Source organism: Podarcis liolepis (genome assembly GCF_965112155.1).
Source record: "Podarcis liolepis genome assembly, chromosome: 1".
Classification (NCBI taxonomy): Eukaryota; Metazoa; Chordata; class Lepidosauria; order Squamata; family Lacertidae; genus Podarcis; species Podarcis liolepis.
In genome coordinates this window covers 138431237-138454558 of record NC_139554.1, presented here as the reverse complement: position 1 = coordinate 138454558, position 23322 = coordinate 138431237, and the positions used below count along the sequence as shown (strand labels likewise).

The following is a 23322-nucleotide window of genomic DNA, read 5'->3' as shown; positions in this document are numbered from 1 at the left end:
TCGCTGACATTAAAGCACCACTGATATTGAAAGAATAGGGGTGGTTGGCTTTTGCTCCCCAACTCCCCAGGGGACTGAGTCCCCTAAGTTGGTCAGAGACCCATTGATCAGAGATGAATGGGTGGAAGCAGGATCCAGATAAAGCATGGCAGATCTTTATTTTTCTGTTGCAACAGAGTTCCTTCCCCTCCTTGTAAGGAGGCAAGAGAGACCCCAAACCAAGAAGAAACATCTCTTTTAAGGGTTTGCATTTTGGCATGGAGAAGGACAACCCTTCTGCAGTCAGAAATCACATCACACACAAGGTGGGGTTACTGTGGCTCAGGCAGGCCAAGGTGTGATATTCCTGAGGATTTATCAAGTTTTGCGTAGTTCCAGACAGTTTACACAAATCAGCATTTGATAAAGACAACCAGGATGCCCACTGGACATCCCTCAATGCAGAGCAGCTGGGCAAACAATGACAATTAATACAAAGGAGTTTCACAGATATAGGAGAGGAATCCCTTCAGGAACTTCCCCTGGTTGCTATCTGCCTATCTGTTCTCAGGCAAGGGGGATTAAGGAAGCAGAGGAAAGATTGAGTCTTTAGGTGAGCCAAGATGGCTTTGGGATTGCTCTCCTGTACTATTTTAGACACGTGGTTTATACACTTATGTATGTGTGTTTACCTTGTGCAATAATCAACATTTATTTTATAAGACCTTAGAATTCCTATAACACCCACATATACACTAAGTATAATAAAATAAGTTTACCACTCTGCACCCCTTTCTTCTTTCCCAACCCTATTCTGTATACAAAACCAATGTTTCACATCATATGTAACTGATATATAGAGAAGACTTTAAAACCTGAGAAAAGAGAGACACTTTTGTAAACCAAGAAACCTCTTCCCTCACACCTTCCTCTTCCCCTCTTTGTCCTCTGTGGCCATCCGCCTCTCCTTGCTCGCTATTCCGATTTTCTTTCCTTCCTTCAATATGAAGGGGTGGACGGGGGATTGTCCACAAAGAAAATCTTTAAATTTAATTAAGAGGGGGGAAACTGGCAAGCCTGTTTAGGGAGAGGGTCCTCATGCCCCCCCACCCGGTGGGCATCACAGTTCAATAAGCGCAAATGTTATGTACTGAGTTGAATAGGATCCAAACTGCAGCAGTCTGATTGGTCCTAGAACAATAGGATCCAAACTGCAGCAGTCTGATTGGTCCCAGAACAATAGGATTCAGAATGCAGCAGTCTGATTGGTCCTAGAACAATGCAGCAGTATGATTTGTCTGCAGGAGCCACCTAATCCAGCTCCGGATGGAAGTGAATCCACAACCTGATTGGCCTAATTCCGGAATTAGCCAATAACGTGCAGCCCATTGTGTAAAGAATGTATATAAAGCAGATACTTTGAGGGGGCTTCCATTCCGTCCTCACCACTATGAGCTGAATAAAGAGCATGAAATCCACTCTCGACTCTGAGTATATTTCAGCAAATATGCCAAAATTGGTGCAAGGCAGTTGAGTGTCTCTTGGCCCTCAAGGAATAAATATTTGTGTGTTGAGGGGGGAGATTGTGCAATGGAAATCATGCAGGTGTCAGGTCCCCACTTCGCAGCTGGATTGCATGGATCCAGGCCACTGCTGATAAGTGGTAGGAAAGGAGCTGGGGGGGGGGGGCTTCGTCCTCCTTCCTCTCATCACCCTCTTCCTTTATTTGTCCTCTGTGGCCATCAGCCTCTCCTTGCTCGCTATTCAGATTTTTTCTTCCTTTAATATGAAGTGGTCAAAGGGGGGGTTGTCCACTGCCCCCCCATTTTCTAAAGGTAAAGGGACCCCTGACCATTAGGTCCAGTTGCGGACGACTCTGGGGTTGCGGCGCTTATCTTGCTTTATGGGCCGAGGGAGCCGGCATTTGTCCGCAGACAGCTTCCGGGTCATGTGGCCAGCATGACTAAGCCGCTTTTGGCGAACCAGAGCAGCGCACGGAAACGCCGTTTACCTTCCCGCCAGAGCGGTACCTATTTATCTACTTGCACTTTGATGTGCTTTCAAGCTGCTTAGGTTGGCAGGAGCAGGGAGCGAGCAATGGGAGCTCACCCCGTCACGGAGATTCGAACTGCCGACCTTCTGATTGGCAAGTCCTAGGCTCTGTGGTTTAACCCACAGCGCCACCCGTGTCCCATTTTCTAAAACCTCCCGCTCAATGACTATGTGATATTCCTATGGCAGCAGCAACTTGCTATTTCTCTGTCACATATGCTGCCCCCAAAGTTGAGGCTCGCCACCTTTTTATTCCGCCTTCAGCTGGGCACTGGAACTCAAGTGTCCCTCAGACAATTTTTTTAAAACCAAATTTTTTAAAACAATTTTTAGAACCAAATTTAAGATTAGTAAATAAGATGCTGAGAGCACCAAAAGTGACCTGTGCCTTTCATACCCATTACCAGCCCTGCTGGTAAGGATGATTCTTTGAGCCAAGCAGCAGTGAATGGAGGTATTTTGGGAGCTCCCCCATCATGCAAGCCTGTCCCTCATGAGTGGCTGGTTTCCACAACAGAAGTCGTCCCCATCTAGCCCAGAGCTGGGGAGCTCCCATCATCCCTGACCATTGGACACCCTGACAGGACATCCAGTCCTGAAACAACTGGAGAGCTTTTAGTTCCCCGCCTCTGATCTTGCTGTAAAAGCCCAACTTTACATAGAAATACACATTAAGGGCAAAATTCAAAAGAAGGAATATTGCATATTTATAGATTGAAGCAATGCATTTATACATTGAGAGTAAAGCACCAGGACACAAGAAATCTCTTACAAAAACTGGGCAAACCATTTAACACCCTCCCTGCATTTGGGATCTGGGTTTCGCCTGTGGACCATCAATTTGCCACTGATGCTCTAAGCTGCCATTCTCTCATTACCTTCAAAAGGCAGCAGGAAAATAAAGAATTTGGAGAACAGCACCCCCACTACTGTATTTTCACCATTTTTATCACATGTGAACTAAAATATGATTAAATACGACAAGAGTGAGGAATTGGCAAATACAGTACTTTTGAGGGGTTAGAATGCAGGATATAAATACCCAAAATATATAAATATACGTGGTTTGTATTGTATAGTTCCATTTGCTGCCCTATGTGTACTCTCCCTTATTTGCCCAACTGAACCTTTTGAGAAGCAGGAATTTGTCTTGTTGTTGTATGGACTTGATTTAACCTGAGCTGAGCCCTTTCCCCCGATATAATATTTATTAAATTTCCATTTTATACTATTAAAATACATCCATATTTTCCATATTATTTTTCAAATAGACTGTTGCCCTCCCTCCCTCCTATCTCATGGTTACCTTAATTCTTTTTTATATATCATAGCATTTGTACTACTTCTTCTTTACATTTATGTCCCTTCATTTATTAAAATTTTTAACCAATATATAAAAAGGTATATATCGTCATCATTACGGATCTTCTTAATTAAGTCCTGCCAGTGTTGTTAATTGCTTGCAATTGTCCTTCCAAGTATTGTATAAATTTACTCCTGTCTTTTTGGAACATTTGATCATGCTGGTTTTGAAGTTTCACTGTCAGCTTTGCCAATTCTGCGTACTCAGTCATTTTCATTTGCCACTGTTGTATCTTTGGTAAGTCCTGTTGCTTCCATTTTTGAGCTAGTAAAATTTTTGCTGCAGTTGCTGCATACCTGAACAATCTTTGGTCTTTTTTTTTGGAATTTCTTCACGTATTATCCCCAGTAAAAATGCTTCTGGGTTTTTTTAAAAAAACATACTTTTGTATATTTTCTTTAACTCATTATAAATCATATCTCATTAAGAAGAAGAAGAAGAGTTTGGATTTGATATCCCGCCTTTCACTCCCCTTAAGGAGTCTCAAAGCGGCTAACATTCTCCTTTCCCTTCCTCCCCCACAACAAACCCTCTGTGAGGTGAGTGAGGCTGAGAGACTTCAGAGAAGTGTGACTGGCCCAAGGTCACCCAGCAGCTGCAGGTGGAGGAGCGGGGAAGCGAACCCGGTTCCCCAGATTACGAGTCCACCGCTCTTAACCACTACACCACACTGACTCTCACAAGTAAGCTTTTACTTTACTACAAGTCCACCACATATGATAAAAATTTCCTTTCTTTTGTTTACATTTCCAACATATATAAAATTTGTACGTTTTGGCCAATTTTGTTGGCGTTAAATACCACCCGTATATCATTTACATTATATTCCCTTTTCATGCGGTGCAGGCAGTAAGGTTGATTCCTTCCTGCCATAACTTTTCCCATGCCTCTAACTGTATATTATAACCAATATCTTGTACCCATTTAATCACAACTGTTTTAACCTCTTCGTCTTTGGTATGCCATTCTAACAATAATTTATACATTTTCGTGCAGAGCCCTTAACATGTGTTACCTGCAAATCAGTACAGCGAAATAAGTCCCCCGCCCCCCGGTTCAACCTTGGTGATTGGGCTATAAATCTCTATAAGAAGTGTGTTTTTGAATCAGCAATAAAAAAGCTATTAAGATGATGTTTTTAAAATGGATAGATCAATAATAATAATAATGATGATGATAATAATAATAATAATAATAATAATAATAATAATAATAATTTATTTATACCCCACCCATCTGGCTGAGATTCCCCAGAAACTGCATAAAAGTTTCCCCACATGCATAAAAGAACCTGTAGATGAGGCCTAGATGTAGCCTAATTCTCAGCAGCCTGCTTTGTTAAATTAATCCTTTAAAAATAGTTTGTAAACATGTAAGCAGCGCCTTGATTTTTCTGGTTTCAGGTGGCAAAGCTCTTCACCGAAGCTCTCAAATACTCTGGAAAACTCGACTCTAAAAGCCTCTTCCACTACAGTCAGTTCAATGGCAACACAGCAGCGTAGAAGAACATCCCTCACTGATACTGAAAGGAGGAATGACATTCCCGACTGATGACATCTGCCCAGTTCCGTAGATAATGACCCCAATGAATGCCTGTGTGTCAAAGATTTGTCTTCTACTTTGGAGACACTTTTGTACCCACATATTCTAAATGCTGAATATTTGTAAAGGTTGTACCCTTGGACTGCGTTCTTCTGAAGGCTTCCTTAGATATATCCCATTGAATAGAGTGGGACTTACTTCTAAGTACATTTGCATTGTGTTTGGGTGGTAAGGTGAAATCCCAAAGAATTCTGAAATTGATTAACATGTTAAAGTATGAAATCAGTGTCTGGTTTGGATTTTTGGTGTTGCATCTGAGCATCTCCAAGTTCATTTATGTTACAGATGGTAACTTTCTAGGAATCAGAGATTATGCATTGGATGGAATGATTTCCTGGAAAAGGCCATAAAAATATGAAATGTCATGAGATATAGCAGCATTACATATGTTTTAACCAACAACTGATTTGCATTTTTCCACCTCATAGGTTGCTGGGAAATATTGGCTCCTTCTAAAGAGAATAATAAAACGGTGATTTCTTGGGCTTTTCTTGAAGACTCGCTCTCTGCTCTACCTTCAATAGCCAGGGAGACATTCAGAAAATTCGTATAGGCTAGTAAAAACCCTCCATTTAACTGTCATGTAGTCTTAATCTATTTCCTTCCCACCACAGCTCTTTCTGAAGAATTTCCTGCCTTCTCCTTGGCAGTAATCAGCCTTCTCCTGCTTGATTTACCTCAGCAATACTGCAATCACTTGCTACTGAATATGATGAATGTGACAGGAACTCTTTCAAGTAAAGAGAACAGCAATTCACAGCTTTTCAGTGACAGCAGATGACAGTCATAATGCCGCTTCCTTTTGTTTGTTCCTAAGCCTCAGTTGGCCTACTGTCTTCCTCTGGACATGGGGGGGGGGGCAGTTCTCAGCCTGCCTTGTCATGTGATGCAGGAATGCCTCCCCGAGTTGCTCTTATGATGGCAAAAGATTTGTGGGGGAAGGTTTTACCCCAGGACACCCTCACAATAACCCTGTGTTACCGTATTTTTCACTCTATAAGACGCACCAGACCACAAGATGCACCTAGTTTTTGGAGGAGAAATACAAGAAAAAAAATATTCTGAATCTCAGAAGCCAGAACAGCAAGAGGGATCACTGTGCAGTGAAAGCAGCAATCCCTCTTGCTGTTCTGGCTTCTGGGATAGCTGCGCAACCTGCATTCGCCCCATAAGACGCACACACATTTCCCCTTACTTTTTAGGAGGGGAAAAGTGAGTCTTAAAGAGCAAAAAGTACGGTATGTCAGGGCTCAGGGAGAAAGTCTCCTTTGAAGACTTGCAAAGATGTGGGAGGACCGTCGCTGACTGATACAGTGCCAGGTTTTTCACACAGAAGGTCGCATTACACCAACAAACAGGTGTTGTATTGTTACTTGTGCTGCAAAAATGTGTAGAGGCCACAGTACAGAACAACGGGACACGGAAAGATCAGCCACATCTAGCAGAACTTCTGGCAGAGGTTTCCCTTAGCAAAGTGTTTTTGGAATATGAGGAATGGCAATATAATGCTATTCAGTATCTGTCAGTGGGACCATGCATATTTATTCCAATTCTGCTTCCTTCCCCACCACCTTTCATCCCTTTATTGGCCCTTACTCCTCCTGCACTGATAAGGAGTGGCACAAATAGGCCAAGAGCATTGCCTGTGTAACTGCTACCTGTTATTACTGGAATCCTATAAGGACTTGAGAGCAGGCCCTGGTCAACTGACGCCTTATTCACACTGTGGCAATAAACTTACATCTGGGCTATAGCATTTCAGACTGCGTCCTGCACCATACAAATAAATATTCTTCCATAGGAAACTTGCAGGTGAGGGATGAACTAGAACCCTTCTCCCTGGTATGTTACATTTTCTGTTCTGCTTTTTTGCACACACAAAGCTTCATGTGCAATGATTCCTTCAGAGTGGAAGCTGCCTCCAGACTTGTCAATGTTTTGCAGGAGGAATTATTGAAGTGCACACCAGAAATTTAGGCCTGCACAATTAAAGCGGATTCAAGTAGATTAAAGCTCTTTTGCCCTATTACAACAAACCCACTTAAAAAACAACACTTTTTGTTTGTCTGAAAAGTGATGAGGATATGCAGTGATAAGTGGGAGATGAACAAATTGATTTTGTGGAAACACCACACAACTAAATTAAGATGAATGCTAATTATCATAAAAATGGCCCAGAAATAAATCAGAATGAGTTTTCAATAAAGACTGAATGTAAGCTACCGCGTAAACTTCCTGCAAGCAAATATGGATGAATGCTGAATAAGCAGGTCAAGCAGAGGAGTCCTCAATAAACAAAGGATTGGGCTATAAATGTGTGCAGTGCCAGTTGAACCAGGAAATTCTTCCTACATCTCTAAATTCTTACACAAAAACCTTAGACATTGCCTTGTGATTTCCACAATTAATGTATAGGGGACTTTACAGTCCCTTTAATATACCTTTTGCATGTGTCACATACATCAAACTTAAACCGAGGTGTTTTCCTGGTGTTCATTCTGCTTGTGCCAGCTCCCTTCCTGCACAAGAAGGAAAAGAACGGGGAGCCCCACTCTGACTTGAATGCTCATTTACCTCAACAGCTGCAGGTACTTGAACCACACTTTCTGCAGCGTCCATAGCCTCTCATACAATGGAGGAGGAAATTAGCTGAGAAACAAACCAGGATTGAATGCATGCTAAATGCTAGTTAATTGCATACCAGTATTTCCATTTTGCAGCGAGTGCCAAGCTTCCCGCAGTCACAGGTGCTGTCAATGCGCCATCCGTCTGCAATCACCCCTTTAATTACATGCTGCATCAAAGGCCTCTCCAATGGCAAAGATCTTCTTGCTCACGGTGACCATCGCTCTGCTTTTTGTTCTGACTAAACAAAAAAGGTTTGTTCCCTCCCTCGCCCTGCTGCGCCCAGTTCCTTATGCCAAATGATACAATGCACTTTTGCAAAAATGCTCACTTCTGTTTTGATATGTACCCTGGATACTGAGACAGAGAACAATCTTTCCTGCCCTTTCTTCCTGGGCATGCAAGCTCTGATTGTATCTGCATCCCAGGGCCCTCTTCTCCAGGAGGAAGGGTATAACCTTAAAGCATTCTGGGAGAAGGCTTCAAGTGCTTGCAGCTGCTGTTGGGATCAATGCAGATTTTTTTTAAAAAAAAAAAAGTCTTTGCCTGCTGTGAAACAATTTTGACTTCTAAGTTTTCAGTCTTTATCAGAAAGTTGATGTAGCAAATATAAGCAGCGGCCATTTGCTAATTTATAAAGAGCCAAGTCAACTGTTTGTTTTAATGAAGGTTGAGGACCAAAAAGGGGTGAGGAGGCAATAAAGAATAGAAGTTTTATCACTGCACAAGCTAGGAAGCATGAGTCTCTTATCATAAGCACAGGCTGGGGGAAAAGGAGGGCCCAGTTTCCGGTAACAAACCGTGTTCTGCAGGAGGCTTTTACTACTTGATAGCATGTTCTTGCAATGCCGACAACTTGAGGCTAGTTCTCACTGGGCTGCTGGGCCTGTTTCTGGGCTCCTGGCCTCAGACTGCAGGCAGAATCTCATGACTGAATGCTCCATCTTGTTAACACCACTTCCCTCTAGGTCAAAAACCAGCATGCCGGGGAGAAAAGTTCTTTTCTAAGCTTCTTCCCAACATTCTAATTTTCTGGGTCACCTCGGAGTCCTGCCTCCAACAGCCTAGGGCTGACAGAAAGTTCTGCCCTTCACCCATATCTGTCCTGACTGATTCCTAGCGTATTTGTTGACATTTTACAAACTGATAAAAACCTGGGTTGTGCCTTGAGACAGAGCAGTAAATGGTGCTGTAGAGGGCCCACCACTTAATACCACCAATTAATAACGTGGCGGATCCACTCCTCTAACTGCCCACTATTAAACGTAGTGCACCCATAGCTGTCAACTGTCCCTTATTTGGCGGGAAACTCCCTTATCCCAGCGCCATGTCCCACTGCTGTCCCGTAAATTTCCCGGGTTTCAAAGGAAGCAGCTCCTCTCCCTCCCTCCCTGAGTCCGGCTCAGCCTCTCCGACCCTTCTCCTTGCCGCTGCCGGTGGCAGCAACAACTACACCCCACAGCTGCAGGCTGCTCCGCAGCATCCGTCTCCCCCCCAAGCCCGGGCCCGCCGGGCAACGGCTCCCCTTGGCCCAAGCCCCCTTGTCTTCCTCCTCTTCCTCTTCGTCGCCTCCTTTCTCCAGCGGCAACAGAGGTGGCGGCGGCAGCAAAAGTGCCACCCCCCCCGGCCCAAACATATCACTCCGCCGGTTTCCAGGATCCCCGAGTCCCTTCGCGTCAGGGAACGGCAGCAGCTCAGCGAGAATCCCCCCTCCTCTCCGACAGGAACAAACTGAACCCGCCCTGAGTGCGCGGGGTTTGGTTTTTTTGCAATCTCCGCCCCCCGCTCCCTTCTCCTCCCTCCCGTCTAACCCAGCCGCACAAGCCTTTCCCGCCGCCTCTGCGTGCCCAGGGCGCTGTCACTTTCCAAGAAAAACCCAACAGGCCGCGCGTCGTGGTTGCAGGGCGGGCGAAAGGCAACTGAGGCGGGAGGAGCAGCAGTCTCCACCCCGCTGGGGAGGGAGGGGGTTAGCAGCAGCCGCCCGATGTCCTCCCTGCCCTCTTGCCTCGCCTCTCCCGGCGGGGCTGCAGCTGCCCTCGGCTGGCTCACGGCGGAGCTGGAGAGACCGTCCCCTTCCTCTCTCCCTCCCTAGGAAGTGTGGCGGGGAGAGATGAGCGAGCGCAGAGGAAGCGAGAGGCGGAGGGCACGGCGAAAGGAAGGCTTGCGGGGAATGAGGGGAGCTGGGCAGTCCCACTTCACGTTGGTCACAACATGGGAACCACCGCTTGAGGCTTCGTTTGGCTGCTGGTTGTCTATTTTGGCTTATTTTGGCTGCTGATCCCTTATTTTCGAGGCTACTGGCCCCTTATTTTCAAATCTAAGTTGACAGCTATGAGTACACCCACCTCACGGCACACGAATTCCACAAATTTCTACAATTTACCACAGATTATCTAGTGGGGGGACTTGTGTGAGGGAAAACGTAATGATTTAGAGTCTGTCTCAGGGACTGGGCAGAGGAGGAATGGCGGAGACAGTATAGATTTACAACAGTGGTTTGCGGGAGGTCACAGCTCAGAGGCAGATGAGGGGGAAAGTTGGAAAATAGCACCATTATCCAAGAGGCTGGGTTCTAGAGCCTCTCTCTGTAAAGATTGAAAATAAAATAAAATAACAATAATAATAATAATAATAATAAGTAGTTTAAAAATGATGGTATGAAACTTTTCCTTGTTTTTTTACATTCCTGGACAAGTAGCCAGGAGCTGCTGATAGCATCCTGACACTCTGGAGTTGTTGAACAAACAGAGAAGTTTATTGAACAAAATAGGTTTATGAAACAAAGTGGGTCAGGAAATATGTTCTTTCAGGTAGAAGTTAACTTGCTTACTCTAACCAACTTTAAGATGTCTCGGGCTTAAACGCAATACTATAGGCACATCCTTTCTTGAACTTCAGTTACTAAAAGTCGGGTGTTGCACTTCAAGTGGTAGATATTCAGGTTTCTAGGATAGTAAAATCTTTGGCTCCATTTCTGTCCTTCACAGCTTAATTGTTTGGTTTGTGAGTGAGGGGCAGTCAGTTATCCGCTCTTTTAACAATCCCACAGCTGAGGGATTCCCAATGGTGCAACAGACCCGGGGATCCCCTCACCCCTTGTCCCTGGACCTAGAAGACCTCTCCCTCCTGGCTAGACTGACCCAGGGAGCCTGGATTCCCACAAGATCCACCTCTCCTGGTTCAGTCACAGCCCTCCCACCACACTCCTTTCCCAGACCCTCAACCCGGCCTCCCTATCCAAGCTGTGCTCTCGCTGTGGAGAGTCTCCTCAGTGTGGAAGTCTCACTTCACTCAGAACCAGTTCTCCCTATCTCCCATCTCAAATCCAGCCCTAGCCCTCTTCTCCAACCCAGCCCTGCCTCTCATCTTAAATCCAGCCCTATCTAACTCATTCCCTCAGAAACGGCTCCTTTCATTCAGCAAGAGGCTCCAGCCCTTCAGAGAAACTGCATCCACAGGCTCTAGTCTGACGCTGCTGTCCATCACAGGTGCCTGTCCTTCGCCCAAGGTAAAAAGTACCAAGACGGGTAAAGGTATTGTAGCACCTAAGGAAAGAACCCCACAAGCATTTCTTCCCCGGCCTGACGGTGAAATCATCAGCATCAAATAACGGATAATGAGTTGTCCCCTGGTGACACTCCTCAGCATCAGCCTGAAACAGCTGCTTTGCGGTCATCCCTACTTGAAGTGGGGTTTCCTTTATTACATCCAGAATTTATTACATCCAGAATTTCAGCATGCACCTGCCAAAGCCAAAAGGGAGCCAGTGTTTTCTTGATTGGATCCATTCTGTTTACGCAGTCAGACATTGTAGGCTACAAATGCATGGATTTTGCCTCCCCATATAGCTGGACTTGAATCACAGCCAGAAATATAGTGCCAACAGAGATGAGTGAGAGACAAAGGAGTGGGGGGGGGGATAGCAGTTCTGTTAAGAGGTAATAAAGATTGAAGCCTCAATAGAATGGAGAGTGGCAATTAGACTAACATGTGTCCAGGAATTCACTTGTAAATGATTGCATGGCAGTCTTGTTTAACCCACCTAGTTCCTTTGATGTACCATGGTTAAGATATATTCATGCCAAGTAGAGTCATCTTTAAAAGAAAACAGTATTTATCATTAACTACTGGAGAAAGAGCCAACAAATTGAGAAAAGTTATTGAATAGAGTCTATTAAAATAATAGATACGTCTTCCATTGTCAAATAGTCCATAATGAAATTTTGTCTTATAAGTACTTCAGGTTAATTGTTTCCACACTAATTTTGGTCCTTTTAGACAGCTTGAAATGAGGAGGAATTTCTTTTCCTTGGTACTGCAATCTTCTTACCTAAAATAAGTAGTAGCATTATGTCGCCTGATAGAGGAAATTCATTGTCTGACCCTTGAAGAATTTTTTTAATGGTGAGAGGTGCTGATGTAATATGTAGTCCTCAACCATCATAATTAATGGAACAAAAAAACCTTTACTTCAGTGAAATAACAAATTCAACAAATCATGCACAGAGACTTTAAAATCCAACATTAAAATCCAACTAACAGTACTATCCTAGCCATGTCTACTCAGAAGTCAGTCCTATTGAATTACTCCTAGGCAAGTGTGGTTAGGAATTCATCCTAACTTAGTCAGTTGCATTTTACTTGCCAGAATAATGCCAGGATCAGCCAAGGGTGGATATTGCCATGGGATCACCGCCTGCCCACCCATTCAGCCAAAGACATGTAGTCATGAGCCCAGGGGGTGGGACCATTTTAAGGAAAGTAAAAAATTGGCTAATTCTTCATGAGTCAGCAGAGATTACTCATTCCCCACAATACAGCTGCATGCATCTTGTGACTGTCTTATTAATGTTACCGGGAAGAACTAGCATGTACCGTAAATATGGAGGGCTCAGGTTACAGCCTTTGGTGTGGTGGGACAGTAGTGAAACAGTTTGAAGGAGAATAATTGGAACTGTTGAAAAGACTGAAGCATAGGTGCTGCCAGCTCCCTAGGGCCCTGGGTGCCTGAGCACCCACAAAATTCCCCATGAAGTGGCCGGGCACCCACACATTTTGGTGCCAGGGTCAGGTGCACTGTATGGCACCAACAGCCGCGGGGCCAAGATGGCACTCCTGGACTGAAGACTTTGTGAAGAACTGCAGGACTGAAGCAATTGATCTTAGCACATGGCTATGGACTTTAACACAGCAAGGACTTTGAAGCAAAGAACCTGCTCTGAGCACACACAGAGAGTGGAGACTACTCGTAACATCTGTAAAGTGTGTGTATATAATGACGTATGTTGGAGTTGGCCTAGTAAATACAACTCTGCTGAATGGCTGTTTCGTGTGGTGAGCTTGACTGCCTGACTGGGCTTCTGTGGCACCCAACATCCAACAGACCATTCTCATATGCCTATTTGTTGAGTAAAAAAGTTCACCTGAGCTGGGAGCTGTGCTTACAACCTGGGACTGCAGTTTCTTTTCTGCACACTACATAGCCCGACAGAGCAAGCATTCCTTGAAATGTGCTTTAAGTAGCTTCTCAGATAAGGCCTCCATCACAATAACTGTTTAGTACTGCGGGTCCTAAACAGTGGTCCACAAACCTCACTGTGTGCCTGTGAAGAATCCAAGGAGCAGGGACTGTGAATGGCGGATGCAGTGGCTGCTCCGAGGTCTGTCCACCAGGTGGGCAGGATGGACTAGAAGTGAAGGGTGGCAGAAGGCAATTGAAAGGAGTGGAGAGGACTAGAAGCGTGAAAGGCAGAGCAGGAAGGGAATAAATACAAACAAATAAAAGAAGCAATAAAAATACAGTTTCAAATCATCCAGCATAGAGAGTTACCATCACTACAAAATCTTCAGCTGGAACACCAGCCAGAATTCACTAAAATGCATCAATTACAGCAGAAATTCATTTAATCACACAATTAAGCTGCTAAACTGCCCATAGGGGTTTAGATAAAAAGAATCCATGGAGGGATCAACATGTAATATCCTGCAGTGTGAAATTACTAGATTAGACCTAAAGCAAATTTTCTATATTGGGAATCTCAAAACAAAAATGCTTTTTAGATAAAAGAATAAAGACACCCCCCCTAAAAAAGAAAAGAAAAAGAAATGAAAAAAGAAATCTGTGAGTGAATTCAGGAAGATAATACCAAGCATACAATAAAATTATTATTATTATTATTATTATTAATGCTGTTATCCTCTGCTGTGTCATGGAGATGTTATGGAGATGCGAGCTCTGGGCCCAGTGTAGAGTGTCCTCAAGGTATGACTGGTTTGCAGGCATATAGGAATGTGTGCTCCTCTCTCCGCCATCCTCTCAACCCTATTTTAGCTGTTCCACCGCTGCAGCCAGCAGCAGAGGAAGTAGATCCCTGGAGTGTCACCCAGCAAAACCAGAGTTTCTGCCAAATCAAAGCATTGTGCCTTAAGATGACCAAACTCTCTCTCTCTCTCTCTCTCTCTCTCTCTCTCTCTCTCTCTCTCTCTCTCACACACACACACACACACACACACACACACACCCAGCAGCAGCAGCAGCAAAAAAGGAAAAAAGATAGTGTAGAAAGCTGATCACAGCACAAATATTGCCACTGCCAGTAATATCATATTTTTGAAGTGCTGTAATGCTACTCATAACATATTTAACCTACACTTTGCGTTATATTTCCTCTACCCCTACCAGATGTATGTATTTTTATATATGTACCAAAAATACACTACACACTGGCTTTATTTTTAAGCACACATGAAGGAAAATAAACCGTACAGTTCCTTACTATTCCATGAATACTTATTATTTCTTTTCCAAAATGAGACTGAGTTTCCTTTTCTCTGAATTCTTTTTTAAATATAATGTTCAAGCTGTTCAGAAAACTACTACTATATGTGTGTTATGGGGCAAGTGGGGGTAGAAACAAACAAAACATTTGGAAATTCAAATGTATCTCTGGAGCATTCAGGCATTCAGCATCAACAATACATAGATTTTCTTTTTCTATTTTTGCCTTCAAGAACAGGGTTTGCATATAGTATAGATTCTTTGCAGGGGCTGGACTAGATGCCCCTTGTTCCCTTCCAGCTCTACAATTCTGTGAGCAAGCTATGACTCAAAAGGTGGCCTATAGAAAAAATTATTGATAATTAAACACCCAAAGCCATGTTGACACTTCTGTGGTATAGTGATCCATGCTTTTTGCCAAGAACAACTGAATTTGAAACTGCTTTGGTAGTCACAGGCAGGTCTCAGGAGCAAGCAGTTACACACAATGAGGTAACCCTGAGTGGTGTTTGAAGACATACACAAAGCTGCAAGCACAGAGAAAACTCAGGAAACCCAGTAGCTTAATTTCGGTGTGCAGCCCCCAATGCAAAGCCTGAATGTAAAGTGCAAACTGTTTTGATTTTTTGGTTTTGGTTGCAGTAACTTTAATAAACATTGCCTAGTGATGAGCTATAAGAGTAATTAAAAACATGAGACAAACCACAGCAATTGTTTTTTCTGCCTCCTAACACCCCTCCCCCAGTTTGTTAATCAAAATCAAACTTTAAACATATTTTGCTCCTTCTGATGAAGTTGCTTGGGTTGGCTGCTACAGAGGATTTTCATAGTCAAAGACAAGGGCATGAAGCAGATAGGTCTCCCTCCCAAAGCCTGGTCCCATCCCTCCCAGCTTGTGCAAAGAGGCCTGCGGATCTGGGTCTCACTTCATGCCACGTGGGGAGGGGGAAGGCAGGACTCTCTCCTGGTCTTGGGGGATTCTGGGAGGGGGCGTAGGCTCATGGGGCAAAATGCACTTTCTTTTCTCTGTGCCATGAGCCACACAAGCCAGGCTTTGTGATGCAGCACCAGCCCTCCTGAAGACCTGGAGGAAGGCAGGAAGGATGGCTGGGCGAGGGGGCTGGTCAGTCTCTTTCTCCTCCTCGCTTTTCACATGCACTGTGTATCCGAAGCCGCTTTCTAAAGTCTCATGTCAGGTACATAATGCGTGGCTCCAGGCAAGCTGCTCTCTCTGAGCCCCCCCCCCCCCAGTCACTAGCCTCCGTCTGCAGAATCCTCATATTACCTTTAAAGCTTTACTGAGATCGTGTCTATGAAAGACTTAAGCAGTCTGGGAAAGGATTATAAGCACTGTGTTAATATGGAGTTCTACCAAAGGAATGTGTAAAATGTGCAGCAAATAAATGTCATATATTGTTTATGTTTTCAAGGTTTTTGTGGTAGCAGACTTGGAAACCCCCATACAGTGGTGCCTCGCAAGATGAAATTAATTCGTTCCGCGAGTTTTTTCGTCTAGCGAATTTTTCGTCTTGCGAAGCACGAAATCCCATAGGAATGCATTGAAATTCAATTAATGCGTTCCTATGGTCAAAAAAAGTCCAAATAAAGCCAAATTTGGTACAACAAGAGTTTATTAAGTGCTCTTTAAAGTCACACATACTGTAAAGAGCGTTTCAAAAATTGAAGGAACAATAAATTAAGTTTCTAAACATGACAGAAAAACATTTAAATATCAACAAAGTGTACAGTACATTTTCTAAGACTCTGGGGGACAACTCGAAGAAGGTTCCTCTTCCACTCTTTGCTTCTTGCTGAAGAACCTGTCCATGGTCTGCTGCTTCATCCGCCTTTTCAGCACCTCCCTGAAAGGCGACATGACCCTCGTATCAAAAGTGTTCACAAGGTCATGTGCCACGTGCTTGTCAGGGTGGTGACGCTGTGCAAAAGCCTGCACATCCTTCCACTTCAGACAAATGTCCCTCAGTTCTTTGGAGGACAGCCGTTCCTCAGTTGCTTCCTCCTCTTCCAGCGAGGCCTGCTCCCTGCGCAGCCTCTGCCTGCAGTTTGACCAGCTCCTGGGTGGTCAGCTCGTGGTCGTGCTCCTCCACCAGCTCGCTGATGTCCTCCTCTGTGACCTCCAGGCCCATGGTCCTCCCCAAGGCAACAATGTCCTGCACCACTGTTGACTCTGGTGCATCAGAGTCACTTGGTGCCACATAGTCCGGCCACAGGCTGCGCCAAGCGCAATTCAAATTTCTCTGGCTGATCCTGTTCCAGGCCGTGGTGATCATCTTCAAGCAGGTGACGATGTTGAAGTGGTCCTTCCAGAATTCCCGCAGGGTGATGGTGGTGCAATCAGTCACCTTGAAGCATCGCCTGAAAAGCTCCTTGGTGTAGAGTTTCTTGAAATTGGCGATGAGCTGCTGATCCATCGGCTGGAGCAGTGGCGTGGTGGAACATGATGCTGATGAAGCTGAACTCCTCCAACAAGTCCAACTCAAGGCCTTTAGGATGAGCAGGAGCATTGTCCATCAGAAGCAAAGCCTTCAGCGGCAGGTCGTTGTCCAGCAGGTACTGTTTGACAGCAGCGCCAAAAGCAAGATTGACCCAGTCCAGAAACAGCACACGTGTGACCCAAGCCATACTGTTGGATCGCCACATGCCACTCAGCTGCTCCTTGTCGACCTTGTGTTTCTTGAAGGCCCGTGGGTTCTCCGAGTGGTTTGATCTTCAGGTCGAAGCTTGCGTTGGCACAGAAGAGCAGGTTCAGATGGTTCTTCATGGGCTTGTGGCCAGGCAACTTGGCCTCCTCCTGTGTGATGAAAGTCCTTTTGGCCATCCTCTTCCAAAACAGCCCGGTCTCGTTGCAGTTGAAGACCTGCTGTGGAACGTAGCCCTCCGTCTTCACATCCTCCAGGAACTCCGCTGCAAAGTCTTCAGCTGCAGGAACATCAGAACTGGCAGCCTCTCCATGCCTGACCACGCTGTGGATTCCAGATCTTGCCTTGAACCGGTCAAACCAGCCTCTGCTTGCCTTGAAGACTTCTGGCTCGCCTGAGGTTCCTGGCTGTTCCCGGCCTTGGCCTTCTCACAAATGACGGCCTCAGTCACTGTGTCCCCTGCACGCTGCTTCTCTTCTAACCAGATGAGCAGCAACTTCTCGACCTCCTCCAGAACAGCTGGGCAGTTCTTCACGATCCTGGTGACTCCCTTGGCTGCATAAGTCGCAAGGATCTTCTCCCTCATCTCCAGGATGGTCCCGATGGTCGATGGATTCCTCCCGTAGTCCCTGACGAGGTCTGTCACACGCATTCCACCATCGTGCTTCCGGATGATCTCCTTCTTCATTTCCAGCGTCACCTTCTCCTTCTTCCTCTCGCCGGCCTCCGCAGCAGCAGCAGTCTTCTTGGGTCCCATGGCAGCACAGCTCTTACCTTTGCAAACTCAAAAAAAAAAGAAAAGAAAAAAAAAGAATCAGTGCTTCACATCCAAAAAATTCAAAAGCACCCAGCCACCTACCACACAGAAATTCAAACCCAGAACCAAGTCCTTGAATTCCAAACACCCAACCCAAAATCCAAAAACCCCAAAAAAAGTTTTAAAAGTTTAACTTACCAAATGGCTGCAAAAGAAGTTTTGGAAAAGCTTCAAAAATCACCAAAGTCTTCTAAAACCTCAAATGGCTGCAAAAGAAGTTTTAGAAAAGCTTCAAAAATCACCAAAGTCTTCAAAAACCTCAACTGTTCCCCCAGCCACCAACCCACCACACAGAAATTGCAAACCCCTCCCCAACTGTTCCCCCAGCCACCCACCGCACAGAAATTCAAACCCAGAATTTTTTTTAAAAAAACAACAACATGGCTCAATGGTCACAGAAAATCATAAAAATTCAAAAAAACAAAAACAAAACACAAGCTCCCAGATTCTTGCAAACCCCTCCTCAGCTGTTCCCCCAGCCACCCACCACATAGAAATTCAAACCCAGATTTTTTTTTTTTAAAAAAAAAAGCAGAGTGGCCCAATGGTCACAAAAAATCATAAAAATGCAGAAAAAAACCACACAAGCTTCCAGATTCTTGCAAACCCCTCCCCAACACCAAGTCCTTGAATTCCAAACACCCCAACCCAAAATCCAAAAAACCCCAAAAAAGTTTTAAAAGTTTAACTTACCAAATGGCTGCAAAAGAAGTTTTGGAAAAGCTTCAAAAGTCAGCAATGTCTTCAAAAACCTCAAAAAAGGCTACCACACCGCGTGCTATGAGTTGCTCCTCGAAGTCAAGTCGCAACTGCACCTCTTCAAGCAATGCACCCTGGGTATTAACGGTTTTAAGAAAAAGGAAACAAACTTGCAAGACGTTTTCGTCTTGCAAAGCAAGCCCATAGGGAAAATCGTCTTGCGAAGCAGCTCAAAAACCGCAAAACCCTTTTGTCTAGCGAGTTTCTCGTCTTGCGAGGCATTCGTCTTGCGGGGCACCACTGTAAATATATTTTGACAAAGTGGGGGGAGGTAGCGCTCTTCCATATTTTACCTCCAAATTCTAATGATTTCAATGTGAAAAAGACAACTCAATACCTGAGAAACTTTTATATTTTTGTTTGAGCAGAGTTTAGGCACCGTGGCTGAGGAGGGATCAGAGTGGTGATGTGGGAGTCAATATCCTCTTTCTGCAGCTAGGGATGTCAGAGAATTCAGACAAAAATGGAAACAGAAGTGGAAATCCCTTTTAACAGAAATTAAATTATTTGAAGAAGGAAATTATTAGCAGCAAACTAAAGGCATGATTAAAAACATTCATATTTTTAAAAAGTAGTTGCAAGCTAATGTAAATGCATATAATATAGAGAAAACAATTTGATGGAATCTAATAACAATTAGAAGCAAACAATACATGACTATTTTTATCCAAAGCAAAATAATATGAACACAGTGTATATTTGCCAGATATCAAGAATATCCATTTGTGATGTTCCCTTTTGATTTACATATACAACATTTGGTTTACTCTTTGTTGAGACCACAGAGGAAGACCAAGGTCAAAAGGCAGCTGGGCTTTGCGATAGTTTGTTGGCTGAATTTGTTTTGTTTGTTGGCATTTGGGGGCTCTATGATATCTTATGAGATTTCTTCAGTTTGTTGATATTTTAATGCAACAGAAATAAGTCCAGCTGTGTTTTTTCCAGTCCACAAATGGTTTGTAATTGATTACTTCCCTCTTTGTTTTTTAACTGTGTTTCCTTTGCATTGAAACAAATGGTGTGGAAACAATTATGTTTAATACTACTATTACAAATATTTATAATAATTTAATTATTTGTCCCCTGCCCATCTGACTGGGGTGCTCTTGTCTTTAATTGTGTTAAATTGCTAACTTACATGACTTATGTAAATAATTTTGTATATTATTATTATTATTATTATTATTATTATTATTATTATTATTAAATTCTCCGTACTTCCCTTCATCTGAGGATCATAGAATAATAGGAAAGGGCAATCACAAATGTCAGGGGTTTAGGAGCAGAAGCACGGGCAAGGGAGGAAACAGAGAGCGAAGGGGAGGAGGCAGAAGAAAAGATGAGTGACGACGACGACCCGAGATCTCCTAGTCTTTCCAGTGAATCAGAGGATTCACAGAAAGGAGCACCAGTGGCGAGGGCAAGGGGGGAGTCTAGGGGGGCACCCCAGGAAGACAGAGCCAGAGAGGACTCAGGGGGGAGCAGCTGGAAATCGGGACCAGCGTCACTGCCAGGAAGCAGGGAAGAGGAAGGGAGCCAGGGGGGAAGCGCTGGCAGCTCACCACAGGAGGGAGGACATGAGTCAGGAGTGGCCACACCTCCACAGGAGGGAGGACATGAGTCGGGGATGGCCACACCTCCATCGGGGAGCGAAGAAACGGTTGAGAGGAAAGTGGAAGGTTGGGCGCGTGCGCCAAGTTCAAATGCAGAGGAAGGCGGCGCAGTAAGCAGCCCCGAAAGAGAGCCAGGTCCTAAAGCCCGGCGCAAGGAGGCAGGAGGGTCTGGGTCAGCGTCAGAAGAATCCCGGAAGGAAGAAGCCCCGGGGGGTAGAGGGACCCAGAGGAGGACAGTCAGGAGGAAAAGGTGGAGCAAGGCTAGGATATTAAGTTGGTGCACACAGGGCGGAGACTCAGACGGAGCTTCGCCGACCTAGCTACTAGGCGTAGAGTTGCGCGCAGCAGCGTGAGAATGGAAACTGTAATTCAATAAAGACTTTTACTTAATGACCGCTGGCTAGCGTGATCCTCTGTGAGCTAGGATCTTCAAGCAGCTCTGACAGTAAGCTCCGTCTCCACTTGTGGGCATCTACAGCCTCGAGGAGGGGAGAGACACAGGTGCCTACTAGCAAGCTCATGAACGGCAGACGACATGACGGCTGAGCAGCAGATAGAGGAACTCAGAAACGCGGTGGCACAACTGAACGCCGAGGCTCTAGCATCCAGGAAGAGGGAGGAGGAAGCAGCCGCAGCCTGCAGGGATCTCCAGGTCAGGTTAGACGTGCTGACAAAGCAGACACCCCGGCAGGAGGGCATTGGGTTGGCGAGACGGACAGGCGGGCTGGTCTCTCACTTCGATGGGAACCTGCAACAGTATCCCAACTTTAGAGCCGACGTACTGTGCGCACTGCAACTGCTGCATAAAGACTTTAGAGATGAACAAGAGAGAGTGGGGTTCATCATGTCCCATCTGCATGGGGATGCGAGAGCATGGCTACGCAATTTATGGAGAGATAAGGATCCGGCGCTACAGAATGCAGATGCCTTTATTAAAGCAATGGATGGGTGTTTTTTATCAAGTATTGACGTGGATCTTGCACGGAAGGGGGTGCATGGGCTGAGACAAGGGAGGGCCAGCGTCAGGCAGTACCATGCCCGCTTTTTCGCCTTGGTCAGTGCCCTGGAATGGGACAGAGATTCGGCTCCTGTAAGAGACCTCTTTTGGGAGGGGCTGCATAACTCGATTAAAGATGAGATCGCCAGGGGGGAGAGACCCCGAACCACCCAGGAGGTCGTTCAGAGGGCGCTGGCAGTGGGGGTGAGGCTGGAAGGACGTCCGTGGAACAGGGACGAAGGGCGTGGAGGGCGCGAACCAGCCGGGGGCCCCTCCTTCTTTCCCAGGGAAGCAGCGCGGGCGCAATCCACGCCTCCGCCAGGAGGAGGAGCCGAACCTATGGAGGTGGGAGGTGCAAGGGCTCAGTCAGCAACCAGAGCCCTAGCACCAGCAGCAGTGAAAGCGAAGCCTCCTAGAGGGACCAGGAAGTGTTACGTCTGTGAGGAGCCAGGGCATATGGCGAAAGAGTGTCCCCAGAGGCCCCACAAGCTCACTGCAGCCTCAGCAATGGTGACTGCAGCAACACAGCAAGGAGGACCACAGCAGGGAAACGAGGCTGTCTGGCTGGAGGAAGAGGCACTGGGGCCCAGCCAGACGTGTTAGTGACGCAGTCCCCAGCGATTTTACAGCCCGTGAACCCCCTCCCGCCCAAACCAGTAGTGAGGCTCACAGCGTCTCTCCAACTGCCCAATGGAATCACCATGGACGTGCCAATCACCATTGACTCAGGCAGCAATGCGGACTTTATAGGGCAGGACTTTGTCGACAGGCACGCTGTGCAGTTGCTGCCGGCCACACTGCCCCTGCAGGTTGTCACGGTGGATGGCAGGGAGCTGCTCGGGGGGCAAGTGGTGAAGCAGACGCCACCAATGGTGATGCGACTTGGGAATCACAGAGAACTCATCAGCTTCAACGTCACTCGACTATCTGACACGCCCATTGTATTGGGCATGAGTTGGCTGGACAAGCACAGCCCAGCGATGGCTTGGTACCAGAGGCAGCTGACCTTCGGCTCTTCCTTTTGTGCTGAACACTGCATCGTGCCCAGGCAGGAAGGAGAGGAAGAGGAGTCACAGCTGCTGCTAGGCACGCTGCAAGCGATTCCACACAAGTACGCTGAATTTTTGGAAGTTTTCTGCGAGAAGGAGGCAGACAGGCTACCCCCTCACAGACCATATGACTGCAAAATTGACCTGCTGCCGGGGGCGGGGCTGCCGAAAGGGAAACTGTATTCCATGTCAGAGGACGAACTGCAGGAACTCAAAGAGTTCATTGACCATAACTTGCAACGCGGCTTCATCCGGGAGTCCAGGGCAGTGGGGGGCAGTCCCGTATTCTTTGTTAAGAAGCGGGACACGCCCCAGAAAAGACTGGTAGTGGATTACAGGATTTTGAACAGTCTGACTAGGCCATCGAACTTCCCCATGCCCCGTATTGACGACCTCCTCGCAAAGGTACGGAAGGGCAGAGTGTTCACCAAGTTGGACCTGCGGGGGGCGTACAACCTCATTCGCATGCGGGAAGGAGATGAGTGGAAGACAGCCATGTTCACGCCACTGGGGACCTACGAATATAGAGTTATGCCTTTTGGATTGCAAAATGGCTCCCACGTTTTTCAAGCGTTTATGCATCACGTGTTGGCGGGACTTCTCTACAAGACGTGCGTCTGTTTCTTAGATGACATCCTGATCTTTTCGGAGTCGCAGCAGGAGCATGACGGACACGTCAAGGAAGTGCTGAGCAGGCTAAAGCAACATAGGCTCTACGCCAAGCTGGAGAAGTGCCAATTTGACGTGCCGGAGGTGGATTTTCTGGGCTACAAGCTGTCTGACAAGGGGCTCGCCATGGACAGCGCCAAGGTTCGAGCGGTGTTGGATTGGAAGAGTCCGCGCAACCGGAAGGAGGTCCAACGGTTTGTCGGCTTTGCGAACTTCTATCGCAAGTTTATCAAGGGCTTCGCGATGCAGACAGCGGCCATCACTGACACGCTTAGCTCCAAGAAGAAGAAGTTCGTTTGGACAGCGCAGGCGGAGCAGTCCTTTCAGGCACTCAAGCGTCTCTTCGCGTCGGAAGAGCA

General features: G+C 46.0%; 1 protein-coding gene across 1 annotated transcript; it reads right to left on the bottom strand.

The window, feature by feature from the left end:
- Positions 1-898: 898 nt before the first annotated feature.
- On the bottom strand, positions 899-18796 carry LOC310700019 (putative CENPB DNA-binding domain-containing protein 1; the record flags this gene model as incomplete). Its single annotated transcript, XM_083488822.1, has 4 exons — positions 18570-18796; positions 18015-18082; positions 17420-17842; positions 899-1020 (listed from the first exon to the last, which is right to left on the bottom strand). The coding sequence occupies exons 3-4, from the start codon at positions 17814-17816 to the stop codon at positions 899-901; spliced, it is 519 nt and encodes a 172-aa protein (XP_083344948.1). The 5' UTR covers positions 17817-17842; positions 18015-18082; positions 18570-18796.
- Positions 18797-23322: the final 4526 nt, after the last annotated feature.